Below are 17,977 nucleotides of genomic sequence, written 5' to 3'. Positions count from 1 at the left end.
AAAACAAACCTTCTTCAGGGGCTAAAAGAAAAATGAAAATAAAACTAAAGATTCGTTACAAATAAGCATTTAAAAATGTGACAATAAAAACAATTTTTTACAGTACATCCACCATCATATTTTAGTGCGGAAATTTGGCCTGATGGCCGAGGTTACCAGTTATTGCGGGCCCGTAGAAATGGCGCGAAAAACTGACCAATGAAAACAAAGAACAGAGGCGCATCCTTCACATGGGAAGCCTTGCGCGCGCGTTGACGAAACTCCATGTGAGTGTGGAACATCTGAGCTCTGCTTGCATGTGTGTGGAGCTGCTGGCTTGCACCTTTGTCATCTTTCTCTGCTCGTGTTTTCCGTCTCTTGGACCATGAAGCGAAAGAATCGTAACCCCAGTGCTTCTTCAACTCCTCCGGATGGAAAAAAGAAAAAAGTAGCGGGTAACACCGAAGCTTCGACTGCTGCGACGAAGGCCATAGACTTCAGTTCACCTCAGAGGGTTCTGGAGTCACTTTTGTCCTCGACAAATTTGGATAACTTTTTCGACGAATACTGGGAGAAGAAACCACTTTTTGTTAGTCGAGAAAATGCAGATTTTTACGGACAGATGTTTACGAAGAAAGAGTTGGAGGCCATTTTGAAGAAGGAAGAAATTCAGTTTATTGAAGATATGTCGTTGACTCGCTACGCGGAAGGCAAGACTGAGTTGTTGAACGAAGATGGACGGGTTAATACGAAGCACCTAAAAGCGGCTGGCGTTGCTGTACAGTTTCATCAGCCTGACAGATACAAGGTTTGTAATTTTATCGAAACACGTGCGAGAGTTTCGCGCAAGCTTTGTCATGAAATGTGTGCCAGATTGTTTCTCCCCTGTCTAAACGGTAGAGATACTCGCTGCCCCTCGCATGTGGACGCAGCTTAAAACCCGGTTTTTGTAGAGTATTCAGTACGGAGTACCAATGCTATAAAAACTGAGCCTGCTTGGTGATGCCATGTTCGTGGTCTAGACATATTATTATAATGTGTACAAATCAGGTTAAACCACACCCAAATAATACTAGTATAATAATGGAGGGAAAACATCTAGAAGTTCATCTGCAGTAGTTTTGGGCTTTATTGCAGGAGTTCAGTTTTATTTTAGCTAAATCTTTGTAATGAATATCTGCTAGTACAAGAGATAAATGAAACTCATGGAGAAGAATGTGAATCTTTATAGTGTTGATGTGGTCAAAGGTAAGGCAATAAAGAGTCAATAAAAATGTAGGAAGAAAATGCTTTCCACATGATATCATCTTGCTTGATAACAAAAGCATTATCTGCATAGAAGGCTCGTTTGAGAGAGGGAAAGGTGTAGTTATTGAAGGAGGATCATTTTAAATTTAACCAGGGTGTGGGAGGGTATTAATACGTGTGTAATATTCAAGGAAGTATACTGTATTATAGTATTTAAAAAGATATAAGTTTTCCCATGGGCTTAAAAATGGTTTTATTAACTAATCTGTGAATAGTGGCATAGCTACAGGGCTGTGCTCTAGCAGAGCCCGGTGGTCCCTGGCGCCTAACTTTTGCCCTTGGGCAACTAGAAAATCTCAAATTTTTCATACAAATCATATGCGGGACACCCTAGTTTTTACAGTTTCAGAGCACTGGGCTCCCTTCAATTTTCCTTAGAGCACAGCCTTGAGCTACCAAATTAAGTATTACATTTTGCCTCCCTAGGATGAAGTCTGGAGGTTGGCGGAATCACTGGAAACGTATTTTACCAATCTTGTTGGTGCTGATGCATTTATCTTCCAGCCAGGATCACAAGGGTTAGCTCCACAGTTTGATGAAATGGAGGTTTGTTTCATGAAACATATATTCATTTAAGTACTTTTCCCTAGAATATTATTCCAAAGAGCATTAAGGGTAAGGTGTGACATAATTAACTACTGTCTACTGACACAGTATTGGTAAATAGTGTTAGTTACTACCTTTTATTGCTAAGGTCATTAAGGCTCATAATGCCAAAACAATACCATTGATAGTAAATAATAAGATGTCGAATTTTTGGGTGTTAGGATGCTATCTCGGAAAAGTGAATTAAACACCTAAAGAACACTAAACTGGGCTTGCAATGAGCTCTCCTTTCCTCTGCCCCTTGCACCTTCGTTGCTCAGTTGCCCATTCCCACATGCCTTGCTTCACTCACTCAAACAGGGCTCGAAATTGCAACTGAAATGGTTGCCATTGTAACTAACATTTTCTCCTGGCGACTAAAAATCCTGGTTTAGTCACCACTTTGGCGACCAGATTTCTCTATGATTTAGATTTAAATTAAAAGAGTAAAGTTAAAACAAACATTTGATCTTATCTTGCTTTGCTTTCGTCATAAAAAGGTGCCAAATTACATAATGAAGCCAGTTTACCTCCAAATTTATACTGACTTCTTCCTTTGATATTTTCAAACAATCAGATCTGAAGGATCACGCCGTACTGTGTTGCGTCATTTACATCATACAAACTGGCAACTAAAAATTTGCATCTGCCGACTACATTTCTCCAGTGGGTCAACAAAAGGCAACCTGAGGAGTTTTTTAATTTCAAGCCCTGCCAAATAGGATAGCTTGCTCACTGGCTAGATGTTTTGGAGGTGTATCTTTATTTACTACTTGAACTTTTTTTACAGACATTTATCCTTCAGCTGGAGGGGAAGACTAAATGGAAACTCTTTAAACCTATGCAAGAGCTTCCTCAAGAGGCCAGTCCTGACTTAGAACTAAGTGACATAGGTGAACCTATACATGAATTCGACATGAAGGTATACTCAAAACCATTGCTCCCATGCTAATAACAGAGGCCCAATTGTTATAGTGTGTACAGTGTTCCAGATAAGAAATGGAACTCAGTAGGCGGGGAATAAAACAGCTATGGATTTCTTTTGGTTTTATTTTTCTTCTATTTTTCAATAAAAGTACCCAGGGGCCACACTCATAGTAGCCAGGGGAAATCCCCTGCCCACAGCTCTTAATGACAACCGTGCTGTCCGCAGACTCAAAAGTTAGAGCGAGACTTTGTCTTTCCATCTGGGATTGAAAGGGTTAGTAAAGCACTAAGAAAGTTGTTAGTGAAAATGCCTTCAAAGGAAGCCAAAAGCCTTTTGCAAAAAAAAAAATTATCATTTTGATTTTCAAAGGTTGTACACATAATCATCCCTGCTATCTCATTTAAAATTATGGTTTTGTTACACACAGTTTTCCAGGAAATTTATTGTACCTTCTCATTTGTCATTGATAACAAAAAAAGGAATATACTAGCAGTAACCGTTGGCTAGGAAGTGTGGGCAAGCAAGTGGGTTTACCTTGGCGATTTGATTGATAAAAACCGCTTACATAATTGTGTAGGCGAATCAGAGAAAGCTCTTTTAGTTCCAGTGTCAACAAGAGGGATCACTGTGGATCATGAAAACTGAATTGAACAACACAGTGGACAAGACTCATATTTAATTCAATGATTTTATTCACTGTTGCTTAGATACAATTAGCCTGCAAATAGTGAGGAGAGACGGCTGTATTTGCCGGCAAAGATACATTTAAACAGTAATCACTGTAATGGGTGACACAAGTAATGCATCACTTACACAGTCATGACACAATTGCGCAAAGCGAATATTCAATCCGTGTTCGATGACCAAAGGCCATTGATATGCAATAGAAAATAATGAAACAGCTTAACTTACCACTGTTTAAAACTTATTGAAGCTTTCAGATGACAAGCATCATAACATATTTCCCTGGAAACGTATCAAAATATAAAAACCATGCACTGTAGTGGCTGAACATTGAGAACCTTGGCACAATGTTTTCCTTTTGGGAACTTTTAAAGAAAAACTTGGCTTGTTTTGTTTAATAATCCTTGTCTTGAGGACTGAATGAATGACTACAGGGGACTTTGTCATGTGTATATAAATTATAGTAACAAATCTGTTAATGTTATTTCTAGTCATGAATAGTATTAGGGCTAGGATAAAATAGAATGAAAGAATCAAACCAGCTCGACACCTTTTTTAACCTGAATCACAGGCCTTTTTTGTATCAAGGAAGTTTGTTTAAAATAACCTTACTTTATTTATAAATAAAAAAATGCTCTGATCTTTCTGCAGCCTGGGGATCTCCTTTACTTCCCAAGAGGAACTATATATTTCCCAGTGCCTATTGAAGATAAAGACCATACAATGTACCTATCTCTGACTACGTTCCAGGAAAAGTAAGCTTACATGTATATGCAGAAAAAACGTCTGCTAGGCTGGCCTTTTTTGCCAAGGTCATTGAATGTTTATCCTAGTATATTAAAAGGAAAGAGCCTTCCCGGAAGTGCCATTTCTACAGAGAGGGTGGAAGCAGTGGACAAAACATACTGTGTTACGTCCCGCTGTCTAGTTCCAGGTTTGGTTTGTCCCCTGGCCAGCCTGGTGAGCTGGGATCCTGGCTAAGCAGGCTTTTTGTGTGTCAGTTGTCATGTCATGACAATGATTTCCGTAATTGTGTTTCATTAATGTGCCAAGAGATCGACGAATCAAACCAGCCCAGCTAGCTCAAAGTAATCATGTGCCCTTATAACTTCTGAAGTTACACTTTTTGTTAATTTTCCCTTGTTAGCATCCATGTGCATCATAGGGATGTATCCCTGTGCCTACAGCATGGTGAGAACACTAATGTCAGAATTAACTCTTGCAAAGACAGATTGTGTTAAAAGTAGTGTCTCATGGGCAGTGTAGGAAAGTGACTAAGAATGCATCTCTGTGTCCATGTTATGGAATTTTTCATTACGAGATGCTCACCAGGGGAAGGGTGCTTATATTGTGGCATAGATCGGGCATGCCAGGGAGGGCAGGATGAGGGAGACTTGATTAAAAAGGACACACTACTGTAACAAACTCTTTGCCCTGTGAATTTCAGTTCTTGGGGGAACTTGCTGAATAATGCATTGTCCAAAGCCGTTGAAAAAGCAATGGAAAGTGATGTTGAATACAGAAGAGGACTTCCTTTTAACCTGTCTTCATTTATGGGCAGTGGAGTGGTAGGTAGACTGTTTGTACAAGTGTTAAAGATAACTAATTATTTAAGTTTTATACCATTTTGATTCAACCACTGTCAGGGCAGCAAATCCCAAAAATAAAATAAAGAAAATCTCTTCAAATGTATTTTCAAATAAGCGCCCATTCTCAGACTTCCACCTTGACTTAATATTCCATTACTACAGTAAGCTGTTGGTCGATCAGATAAGTTCATTATTTTTGCTAAGTGAACTTCTTGTACTTAGCAAGATGTGCCGATGAAGGTTTAAAGTTTTCACAACAGTCCACTGACGCTGAATAATTCAAAGAATTATTCTTTGTTAAAATGTTAACTTTGGTACACTCACTTTTTTTATAAGAACGTTCTGCCTGAAATTTGTCAATATATTAAGAACATGCTAAAACATAATAATACCCGAGGCTCTGTGAAGAACAATTTATTTTTCACTGCTATTACTTTTCTAAATCCAGAAAATCAGAATCAGAGGGCACTTTTTCTTTCTTCTTTCCACACATTCCTACTGTGTATGGTCAATAATACTTGTACTTGTACAATTCATTAATTTAAAAACTATAATCATTGTCTTATCTGGTCTATATATATGTAGCTTAAAAGTTACCAGATTGCTGTTATTGAAGTTTAAGAACACCTGTAAGAACATTTCCAGGCTGAAACTGTCCAGTAAATAAGAACTGTCTAGACTCAACTCAAAAATGGGCGTTATTATAAAAAATAGTGTATCTTGTTTTGTTATGGGGAAATTACAGCTGTAACTCAACTTTCCCTTTGTTATGTCACTGACTGAAAAAAGTTTCGCAAAGAAAATGACAAATTACCCTTTAAGCCCCATGAATGTCCACATATAAATTCTCCTAACTGATCTCTGCACATTTTCCTTGAAAAAAAATATAGCTGAGGGAATTGTTAAGAGAACAGAAAGCAATGTCACTTTGGCCAGTCAAAATATTGCAACTAAACTCTATTTCATATTGTTTGATCAGTCCCTGCAAAAGTCTTCTTGGCTGTAATGCTTTCAATTTCATTACAGTCAAACCTCGTTAATACGGACACCAAAGGGACAGAACAAGTGTCCGCTTAAGGTGATTCCCTAGTAAAAGAACCTAACATAGATTGTAGATGAAACTTGGTACACTGATGTAACAAGTCAAGAAGATGATAAAAAAGTAATAAAAAGTGGGGGTCACTGTGCTCGTTTTGACGTCACAATGCTGAGAAATACGGCTATTTTGGACCCTTTGTCAAAAACCGCGCGTAGCTCAAAACTAGACAAAAACGAGAGACTTTTTCGATAATGCATGTGGTATCGCACAGAATTTGACATTATTGTATTGTTTATCCACTTACATACCAGAAAAATACCTTTTAATGCTCCTGTTTTTATTTTACGCTCCAAAGTAGAATTGAATTGGACACGTGCTATTCGACCCGTGATAGCTCAATCCGTACAATTTAGTAAAATTGCCAAAAACTGAACATAGATTTGAGCCAATTTTTTTCTCGTCGAAAGGAAGCACTGTCCTTATTAAAATCATGAAATAAAAAATGGGGGTCACCGTACTTGTTTTTGCGGTAGAACTGCAGAAAGTGCGCACCAAATGCAATTTCTCCAAGTTTTGAGAGAGGACTAGGGCGAGTTTCAAAACAGAATGTATGTGAAAGGGGGAAGGAAGTATTAAAAAATCTGTTTTTACAGAATTTACATCGAGATATCACATTTAGGATACAATGTGATAAAGAAAGCGTTTAAATAAAAATCAAAGTGAGTAAGCACAAGTTAAACATCCACTATCGAGATTCTCCGTGAGGAAGTCGAACTCAGCAACACGCGTACTGCCTACGTTATGCACATTCCCAACACATTGAGTCTCACCTTGGCAAGAAACAACCTCAAGCAAAAATTCCAATAGCGTTTCTCTTCCTTCAACTTCATTTTAATAATGTTACTTCACATGCTCTTTTTTACTGCCACCATCTTGTTATGCACAGTAAGAGATGCGCAGTGCAAAACCAGGGAATCACCTTAACAGAGGTGTCCATATTATAGAGGTAGGGAATGTATGATTTTTGGCATTTCTGGGACCAAACAAACTGTCTGTAATAAAGAGGTGTCCGTATTATAGAGGTGTCCGTAAGGAGAGGTTAGACTGTAATTTCCTGAACCTCTTCTATTGATTATGTATTTGTAAAGAGAAAATTAATATTGGTGACTTTTGGGACATAAAAGGGTTAATTAACTAGGGGGGCTTGCCGGGGGGGGGGGGTACTCCTGGGAATGATTCTTGGTGGGGGGCTGCCGCCCGGTTCTCCAAATCCTGACCATATTTCAGACCAAAAAATGTAATTTTCCACACCCGTTTTCAGACCAGTACCCCCCTCCCCAGGGGGGCTTGTAGATGGGGGGCCTGAAAGTGGCATTTTTTTGTATTTGAACAAATATGATAAGCTCCCAATAGTGATGGCAAAATAGTCGTTTGTGGTGTAGTCTTGAATAAGACCATGAAAGTAGTTGGAAGGCAGTCATGACGAGTAACTATTAAATTACACATTTACTAACTTGCTTAATTTATGTCTAGCATGACCAAACTGAAACAGAAGATTCATCAGAACAAAATGGAAATCAACAAAAAGATGAAAAAGAAGCTGAGGGTGAAGAGGCCAAACCAGGAAATCCAAAGATAGAGTTTAATGTAAACTTGATCAAGCTTTTGAAAGGACTGGTGCGCCACTTGAATCCTGATAAAGCTGTTGATGATATGCTTCGTGATTTCTTTGGATGTCGTCTTCCACCCTTTGGAGGAGTTGGAAAAGATGTCAAAAAAGGTAGGTAAATATTTTCAGGTGTAATTAAATAAAACGTTTTCAAATTTGTGACAAGAATGTCTATGGAGAAAAAAGTCACAGCTTGAGAAAGCCAAGAAAGGCACCTGCTCTAGCAAAGAGAAGGATGTACCTAAAGATTTAGAAATCGTTGACCAAATGACATGGTATCTGGGCAACTAAACAGAGCTTATCCTTTCTTCTAAACTGAAACGTTCCCTGAATCCTTCAATCCCTATAATTGGGATCGTGCGATTTAGGGGAACGTTTGAGCCCTGATCCTGTACTTGCTTGTAAAAAGAAGGGTCCAGATTTCCCAATCTTTCCCTTGGTAGATCACAGTCAGTCTAAATATGTAGTGTGGTTGCCAATGGAAAAACAGTCTTGCACAACTGTAGTCTGATAAACTGTTTATGGCTCTTTTTCCAAATTGTCTTTTGTTTGCTTGTGACACAAAAGTAAAGATTGACATTACTTCACAAGTCGCTTAAGTACTTACACCTTGGCGTGACCCCTTTAACAATATTTCTGGGTTTTATTTGCATATTTTGGTTATTTTGTTGTTGTGGTGGTGTAAGATATTTCAGGACTTTAACTCTTTCACAGACCTGCTTGTAATATTGACCATTGAAACTTAAGCTTTCACAACAAAAATTTTGAAATCGTTTTGTAAAATCCTAAGAAATTAGTAGTACAGTAGAATCCCGCTAACTCGAACACTGAAGGGAAACGAAACAAAGTTCGAGTTATCGGGGTCGATTGATTGTTTAATTTGCTATGGTAATAATGATAGTTACTGATTTTTCAGCACTCAAGTGTATGGCACGTAGTGCAAATAATTTATTATTTTATTAGAAACGGTAACATGATTATGCATTTTTATGATAAAGCGTGAGCTGTTTGCGGTAGTTTACCGATTATACAACAAGAAGAACTAATAAGATAGCATCCGAATGGGGTTACAAGAAACAGAGTTTTTGAGTGATCGGGGTAAATTTCAGTGAAATATTGATTATGGGGAAACAAATTTAGTTCGAGTTAGCGGGAAATTCGAGTTCGAGTTAATTGATAAGTGACTGAAAAGTGGGGTAAAATCCAAGGCAGTAGAACTTAGTTCGAGTTAGCGGTGCGTTCGAGGTATCCGAGTTCGAATTATCGACGGGTTCTACTGTACCATGAAACATTTGGCAGAGTTCTTGCATGACCATGATTTCATCCACAGATTCCCAACTTAGGATGACAAACAAACCCGCCATAACTTGGTTTGCGAGTGAAAGATGGGCTCCTAGACACTTTTCTTAAGGCCTCCACTATGATATTAGTTTTACAGATAGTCAAACCTTCAAGGCCGAGTGCTCCTTTAGCTGGAACCTCTCCTAAACCCGGCCTAAACGATTACCTCTTGTAGGCGATCGCGACCACTTTTCTAGGATGACGGTCTTAGAATTTCCCATTGTTTTTAACCTCTTTTAAGCGGCCGCGTAACTCTCGGAGTTAAACCGTTAGAATATTAGCTGTTATAACTGCTTAACACCTTTTGAAAGGGGAAACTTGTCCTACCTCCATCTCAAATGGAAATCGTGGTCGCGTCATTTGTGTTACGTATGGAAGCGTGTGCATATTATGTTCTTCTTATCACGTTTAGGAGCCCCGCCACAAGGCAGGGCGACGAAAAATTAGTCTATAGACTCATTCAAGTGTTCTCCTCCACGGAAATCTTTAGTAAAAGGCGAAAGATTTATGCGAGTTGAAGGAAAACCAGAGTTGACGCAAGCTGTTGTCTTTTGACGTTTTGTCGGACTTAAGGGAACTATGCATGTGGGACATGCGCGTATTACGCTATCTAATAAGTTCTTAAACCACGCATGCGCATCATGGCTTATCCGCGTGTTAATTTTTTTCTGCACCTAGCAGTGACTTACCCAATTTTTTTTTTCGGTCGGTTTCTTCTCTTGTCGTCGAAATAATCCACCGTGAAACTCCTTCTTTAACCATTGAATGTTCATCGATCGATCTTCTTAACTAAGTAGCATGGATGAGTCACCGTTTCCAGAAAACATAGCATTTAAGAAGCGAGGAGTATTCCTGAGTTAGTCAGTCATGGTTTTAGTCAGGATCTCTATGAAAATCTACTGCATCAAAGAAACATAGCAAGAATTGACTCTTATTACATGGGAATATAAAATTCTGTGTGAAAATACGGCTCGACCAGAGCGTCCCGGAGAGCTTGCTAGCAGGCTAGCTCGACAGCAATGTTTCGAACCCGGTCGCTAGGAAATGGAAATTAAGGAAGAAGCAACAAAAGAGTGCTTTGCTCAACGTTTCTTCTTCTTCTTTTTTGGTTTGTTTGCTCGACATGTGCCATTTCAAACAAAGTGACGCGATGCGGGAACAACAATATGATAAATATTCGCTCTGTGTTCTTAGTATCGTCAACCCCTTCGCACATTTAAGCACGTATGAATCTCCTTCAGGTACAGAATCTCGATAACTCAGCAGAAAGCAAAACAATAAACAGATTTAAAGGGCTTTGATATGATAGACATTGGGATGACTCTGTGTGCCAGAGACTTATCTTGTGCGGTTACCGGTTTCGGTTATGTTATAGTGACCCGGGCGAAAAGTTTTATCTCGCGGCTTCGCCGCTCCTGGGTCCGGCCGAAGATCTGTCGGCTGCAGCCGACATTATTGAAGTATTCTGCCGCACTCAAGAAAAAAATTCGCTGATCGCTAAAAATGGTAAGACTGTCCTTGTTTAAGTACGTGCAACTACAAAATACAGGGCCATATTTTAAGATCTTAAACATAAGTGGCTCGCTAGTCGTGACAATACTTAAAAATAATAATTTAAAAACTTATGGCGCGTAAATGTACCGTATTTCCTCGAATAATAGCCCTCCCTCGAATAATCGCCCCCTTTTGATTCCAAAAAGGAAATAATCGCCCTCGGCTATTATTCGACGAAATACGGTATGTAAATGTAATGACAAATGTTTTTACGAGAAAGATATAAGACCTGGCTATAAGTATGACAGACATAAAAAAAATGTAAAAATACAAAATTTAAAGAACAAGTTAATGTATACCAGTTGATATGAATGCACGTCTATAGAAAGTATATAAGGTATAGTTATAGGTATATAGTTTAGTGGCTTGATGGCTCGTCAGTCGAGGTTAGCATCTTAAAAAACGAGAAAGGTAATATTTTAGGGGCTCGGCGGCCTGCTTTGTGGCTCTTCAGTCCAGGTTTAGTGGCTCGGTGGCTCGTCAGTCCCTACTGCCGAGCCACTGAGCCGCGCCCCAACGAATATACCTAGAAAAGGTGCCCTGTATTCTGCAGTTTAATAATCCCAGTTCCTTGAATAAAGGACAACCTTGATATGTCTGTCTTTTAGCGTCTCCAATCTCGTTCCCAGTCTTGGAAAAAATAGACGTAAAATTAAGAGGTCCTTCTTCCACCAAATCAAGAATGGGAAGTGACGTCTTTGCCTTCTCGCGGCTTGTCTCTTTCGGGGTATGAAGGTTGGTTTCCATTTTATTCTGCCCAGGGGCCCGTTTCTCCAAAGTTCGGTAGCTTTTCGGGCCCGAAAACACACATTCAAATCGAAATATAAAGAATAAGAGCGCGGGTCCTGGCTAGCAAACTACTCCATTTTGTTTCATTAACTGATAGGTTTGTCATGTTAGATATAAAACTATTGAAACCTTTCTCTTGCATGTAAACAACAACAGCTTTACGGGCCCATTAATTAAATACCTCGTGTCAGGGCTTTTCTCTTAGAAAATGAGATCGGCCCAGCGGGTGAGGTTCACGTGAAGTGAGTAACATATTTGTCCAGATATTCTTATGATACATTTTCTGCGTGATAGGCAAAAAGAAAAGTGCTGCGCCTTCCGACGACAGCAAGATCAGATTGATTCATCCGGACCATGTGCGAGTTTTAATCGGGGACTTGTCGGACGGTGTTGCCGGAGACGAAGATTATTCCGAGGCAGAAGAAGACGATGAGGAAGAAAGCGAAGAAGAGGAAGAGGTGTGAAACTTAGCATATAATTAAGCAATAGAAAACGTTTTCCGTGTTTGCATAGCCTGATATAAACACGAGAGGGGTTGGGAGAATTCGAGACATTTTGCAAACCCGAGACGAAGTCGAGGGTTTGCATAACTGTCGAGAATTCTCCCAACGCCTCGAGTGTTTTTATCAGGCTATGCAAACACAGGAAAAAAGTTTTCTATTGCTTTTATAAAATAAATTTCCCGAGAAAAAACGCAAAACTCTTTGTATGGCACTGAAAATTCTTACCAGTCACAAAGTCTTGTCCACGAAGTCTTGCACGCGTAATCAGTTCTTGTTTTGAAAAAAGATCTTTTCCAAAATACGGACTTTTCTCGCTTAAAATGTTAGCTTAAGCGAAGAAAAATTGACACACTTAAAACTCACTTTCTTCGTAAGGATTTTCCAACTTTCAGCCGACGAAGGAATGGGTAAATAAAGTAAACTTGTCGAGTTTTGTACTTGAAAACTTTTTCAAATTAGTGCTTGCGTGATTAGCGCGCGAAAAGTGTTTACATACTCTCATGCAAACACTCCTCTCAGCTAATCAGAGCGCGCGTACTATCTTAGTTATTTTATAATTCGTAATGGTACTATCTCACTAGTCCCCTGCGGCCCTACTTAAAAACTATGCAAGGTATTTGCAGCACTAACCTTCCGGCCTTGTCCACGAGCTTTTTCAAGCGGAGAGCGCAGCCTTAAAGCGGGGTACTGGAAATGAGCTACAAGCGCGAATAGGGGTGATTGGAACGAACGCAGAGCGCTTGGGATGCAGCCAGCCTCCGATCCCATGCAGACGTTCTAAGAGCTACGTTACGCGTTACTCTAGAACAAAAGGCGTTCGTGGAGAAGAAACGCGTGACAGACTGGCAGCGCCAAAGCGAAGTAACGACAGTGACACCCTTTGGTTGGATTTCCACTGTCGAGTAATTTTGACGTGCGAACGCACGTAAATTTTACTCGTGTAAATAAAATAGAGGTAATAAAGAGGTTAAACATCACGTTAACGTCAAACGGCAAGCGCGTTTTTGTGCCTTGTGACCAAGTTTCCCCTTAACTTGTCGTTTACTGTTCATTATTTCTACACATAATTTAGTAGTTTCATGCGATTTGTTAATTATCCATAAGAAATTTTTTGAGGTGTTTTTATCTGCTCATTTTTCTTTTTTGAGAAATTGTGTACTTGAATCTGACGTTTGCCGTATACACGTGAAGCTTAAACTCTCTAATGCATCCTGGGAAGGTCACGCATAAACGTAAAAGTTGAAACTCGCTCAACTTTTACATTTACGCGTGGGCCTTTCATACATTGCCACTATTTTATTTACGCGCGCAAAATTTACGTGCGTGTGCACGTAAAAATTACGCGACAGTGGAAACCAACCCTTACTGAGAGAGGTGTCTTATGCTAACTATGTTAGGAGGAACCGGAGGAGAGTGAGAAAGGGGACAAGAAAGGTACGAACAAGAGCGACAACAAAGCAAAGCAGAAAGCTAAGAAGAAAGAGAAAGAGAAAGACACGAAAAAGAAAAGTAAGAATAATGAATCAGATAAGGAAGAAGACGAAGAAGAGATGGAAGAAGACGAGGAGGAAGAGGATGATTACGAGGAAAGTGGAGATGGAGGTGAAGGATTTGGAGGAGAAGAGTATATTTTGGTTCTTCATTCAGTCAAGAACGACAGGTCCAAGCACATGATGGGCGACAAGAGTGTAAGTACCCTACCGTTTAATCCTTTGTAAAAAAAAACTTCTCCCCCGGAAGCTTATTCGTTTCAAGCACATTTGAGGGGGGGGGGGTTAATTGAGACGGCGGGGCTTTAATGCCCTTTCAACAACCTACCAGAAGGAGGTATCAATTGTCTTTAAAAGAACTAGAATGTAAAGTGGACAAGGTCAAGCACATGAAGTTGGAGTTCATGTAGCCGTGGATGAAAAACAAACCCGATGTTCCAGCGCTGCGAGTATGTGTACGATTGATCGCTGACCAACCACGCGAAACTAATGTGGGGTATTTTGCTATAGCAGTAGTGATAGCAGTAATAAAACTACTATTTTAGTAGTGCTTTCATCGTTGCAAATACATTTTTGGGTTGGTCCATGTCTCGTACCTTTTAAACGAGTCTTGGGCAGTGTTAAGGCTTTGGAAAGGGCCAGGTCCGCTCAGCGTTAACTGATTATCTTATTAATTCTCACGACCATTTCTCTTAATTATTTATTCATATTGTGAGGATAAAATTGATATTGATCACCTTACGGACTTGCAGAAATGGTAAGCTGATCCTTGATACTTTCATTGTAGCCTTGTTCAATTTTGAAGTTCCCCATCCGATACAAGGAGGCCCTGCGACAGATCACAGCAGACCGGGAGGAGTACATCACCGTCAACAGCCTACAGCTTTCAGACAAGGAGCGTCATTTGTTGGTGACTTCGTTATGGAAAGAAGGCCTATTAGAAATGGAGTAACTGTGGAACTTGAGAAATGAACCGTTTAGTTTACCATTTCTGTTGACAAACTTAAAGATGTTCGTTGCGTTTCTTCTCGTATTTTTGGAGCCCGAACCATTCTTTCGGCGGAACCTGGACCAGGCGTTTTGTTAAAATTGCTTTAAAATGTGTGGAGTCATCAGATTAAGAAGGAAACGACCGACTCTGTATCTTGAGCGTCTGGTAATAGCGTGAAAGACAATAACGTAAAAAGCCCCTCTTTTCACAAGTTTCGCAGTTTGGTTGGTTAATATTTAAGCGCTTTGGCCTTATCCAATGTATGTACCTGATTTAAAAAAAGTTGCTTTGGCCGTAGGCCATTTCCGAGTTCCAAAAATTCTCAATTTCAAAACGAAGCCAAGTGTAAAACCTTTCTAGTGATGATGACTTTCATTTGCATACGAGTAAAGAAACGTTATCAAATCAAATATAAATTCAGCCTTAGCCTCGCTTTGAACAGAGGCTTGGGGCTACTCGAAAATATAGCCTATTGCGCATTGGGAAGCTATACTATTGTTTGGCCACACAAGCATTTCATTGCCTGAGTTTCGTATGTCCTAATGCCCAGTTGCCAAAGCAACCTTTTCTGAATTAGGTATAGGTCAGTTTCGCTGTGGCGCTCACGAGCGTAACCGCGGCTATGTAGGCTAAGGTGTGGTTATCGTTTGATAGTAGTATGAATTAAAAACGTTCCGGCGACCTGGTATCACGGGACATGCCGTTGAGTTTAAAATTTATTTTAGTCCTTGCACTGAAGAATGAAGGAAAGGTCTGTTAAGTTGTTGTTGAGTTAGTTGTTAAGTAATTATAATCTGCCAATTACCAGGGGCTTGTTTTTGAGCAAAATCTTGAAATATCCAATTATGGGTATTCACATTTCGTCCTAAATATAATATTAGCATATTTATGCTAGTTAATGGTCATAATGCAATTAAACAAGAGAGACATGTCTACGAAACAATTTTGTGTGTATCGTTCCATCCATCTCTGTAGAGGTTTCTATGGCAACCCGAGAGTAGAGCCTCTTTTTGTCTACTTGAGAGAGGAGTAAAGGAAGCTCTGCTTAAATCATGTCAAACCTTTGGGGTCGCCGCAGCCCGAGCGTCTGGACTGTTCAATCTCCTTTTCTCCCGTCAAACTGTTTTTTCGTAGTGCGAGCGTCCCTTTATTGATAAACCGATGGTTGTAACCGAGCCCGCTGTAGCAAGCGCATGGCTGTTAGGCCTGGGTTCGAAATTATATCCTAGCAACATGCCGCGCATGCTCAACAAAGATCTTACTCGGTTCGTGCAGTCTTTATTGAGTACGCCAAAATCGAGCAAATGAAAGAAAGGCTCTGCTGATAGGCTGGTTCCATGGGGGATCTATGATTGGTTATGCACCCGACCAGCGGTCCAGATCTAGATTTTGATACACTTCCACTTCTTACCATATATATACAGTGTGTATGTTGTGGTTTAATTTTATCCATGGATTAGCCCACGTCCGATAAATTGAAATTCTAACATGACTCCGAGTCCTTAGGGACAAAATTGCAAATCTTTCAGGATTCCATTTTCTCGCAATTCCCAGAAGGGACTTGAAAACACAAAGAAAACCAAACCAAATATAGGTAAATGACCAGAAAGCCTCCGAGTCATGTTAGAAGTTTAGTATAACGAACGTGGGCTGTTTTATTTCTTTTCTGGGGGGTGTGGTAAAGTATAATAATGAGTTTGAAACAAAAGAAAATAAAATTTAAACCAAGCATGAAATTCAACCACAGCATATGTGTCGGCTACACGTGTATGTTGCAGATTAATCCACACTCGTTTGAGAGGCTGAAACGTTGGAGTTTGGGTAGCAGATGAACGAAACACTGGTGTGTAAGGGCTTGTATAAAAAAAAGGAGAGGCGATTTGTGTCTGCAGACTGTAATGCATGAACGTTCCTCGAAGCAAGACTTTCGCTTAATGATGTCTTTTATTACCGGTGAGGTTGAAAGGCGGAATGAGTTTGTGGAATGGCATGTGGCATGACTTGCGGAAGGGCGTAATTATGCGGAGTGAAATATATGCAGAATGACTCGAATAAATAAATTTAGCTGGAAATTGCACCCTTTTTTGACGCCAATCAATTCACAAGCAGCCGCTTTTTTAATGTTGCGGGCTCGACTACGATTACAATCAAGGAGTCAGGAAGGACTCCTTGATTTCTCACGGTCGATTAGCTTTCTTTGCACAGCCACAAAAATTCTACTTGCCTTTTTAAATTATTAGTCGGGTTGGATGGCAGCACCTATACCACATCACGAAAGTTTGGAGAAAAGATGGTTTGGAAGATCACGCTCCCTACTGCGTTACTATTTTTCTGCAAAAGATATTTGCACGATTGACTTTCCTTTTTTACATTTATTTGAATTTGAAACCACGTGAGATAACAGGCCAGAGCCCCGATTTTAAGTACTAGGCGACTTTGAAAGACGCGTGCTTTACATATTTGTGGCGGATTAGAATGCCGGCTTAGTCGGAAGCCCTTTGTTTAAAACATGGCGGGATACTCGCAGCTTAAGGCAAGCATGTGCCTTGTAGCTGTCAACATAATGCTTTTTAATTACATTCTGTCATAATTAACAAAACCCGATCGACGCTTGATTGAAAGTAATTATACAAATCTGGTACCAGACAAACCGCTTTTAAAAAACAAAAAAACAAAACTAGTTTATCGTTATTTCTCAGTAATTTCACTTATCAAAACAAATATTTAATTTTATCAGTTTTCCCGTTTCTTTCAAAACTTCCGTTATTTCCGGACGTTTCACTGTAGTCAATGAAAGACACGTTTCATCAGTCGTCTTTTGCGCGGGAATATCAAAATTTCCATCTTTCAAAGGCGATGAACCAAAGCTCGCAGGGTACCAAAGCGCCAAAGGCGTACGATGCAGTCCCGGTGTTTTGTGTGCACCCGTTAAAAATATTGAACGCCAAAACTATCAAGTTTTGGTACTGCGAAGGGCAGCTAGTTTCTGTACCCAAAGGTTAGTGCATGGACAGGCTATCGAAAGAAAATAAAAGGAATGCTTGCCCAATGGATAGCAGGCATAACTACGCAAATAAATGCCTCATTACATCCTTGTCTGCGAGGTTAGTACTAAATTTACTCTCTAGAATACATTACACAACTCAATCAGCAACACTTTGCAAGTAGAATTGGCGATCAGTGTGGGCAATTTATATTTGTAAGGGACGTCCGTCGCACAAAGAGTTAACGCGCGGGGCTTTTTAGTCAATGACTGACATAAGAGTTTCCTCACAATCGATCCAGTGAGAGTGCGATAATGTGCGCGTGTATTTTGCCTACAACTGGCAATAAGCTGAATAAACCGGAAGCTAAACACCATGAATAAGTTACTAAATCACATCGCTCAGATTTTTAAGTGGATATTAAAAATCGTATTTTCTCAAGTACCGGAGGGGTTTTTCGCGCATTCTGTTGCGCAGTTTGGCAGTGATATACCGAGCATCAGACAGGTAACGCACCGAAAGCCACCATTTTACTCTTCTTCTA

General features: G+C 39.9%; 1 protein-coding gene and 1 non-coding gene across 2 annotated transcripts; one reads left to right on the top strand and one right to left on the bottom strand.

Moving 5' to 3' along the window:
- Nucleotides 1–248: 248 nt before the first annotated feature.
- LOC140953435 (ribosomal oxygenase 2-like) lies at nt 249–14,776 on the top strand. The gene is made up of 9 exons (XM_073402905.1): nt 249–787; nt 1,714–1,833; nt 2,663–2,794; nt 4,136–4,239; nt 4,932–5,052; nt 7,646–7,892; nt 11,760–11,923; nt 13,366–13,656; nt 14,246–14,776. The coding sequence occupies exons 1-9, from the start codon at nt 365–367 to the stop codon at nt 14,408–14,410; spliced, it is 1,767 nt and encodes a 588-aa protein (XP_073259006.1). The 5' UTR covers nt 249–364; the 3' UTR covers nt 14,411–14,776.
- On the bottom strand, nt 9,536–9,656 carry LOC140924254 (U5 spliceosomal RNA). Its single transcript, XR_012164225.1, has one exon. It is a non-coding gene; the product is annotated as a U5 spliceosomal RNA (small nuclear RNA).
- Nucleotides 14,777–17,977: the final 3,201 nt, after the last annotated feature.

The sequence above is a fragment of the Porites lutea genome, chromosome 1 (assembly GCF_958299795.1).
Source record: "Porites lutea chromosome 1, jaPorLute2.1, whole genome shotgun sequence".
In the NCBI taxonomy this organism is placed as follows: Eukaryota; Metazoa; Cnidaria; class Anthozoa; order Scleractinia; family Poritidae; genus Porites; species Porites lutea.
Note: the sequence above shows the minus strand (reverse complement) of the source record. Positions and strands in the feature narration are given on the sequence as shown.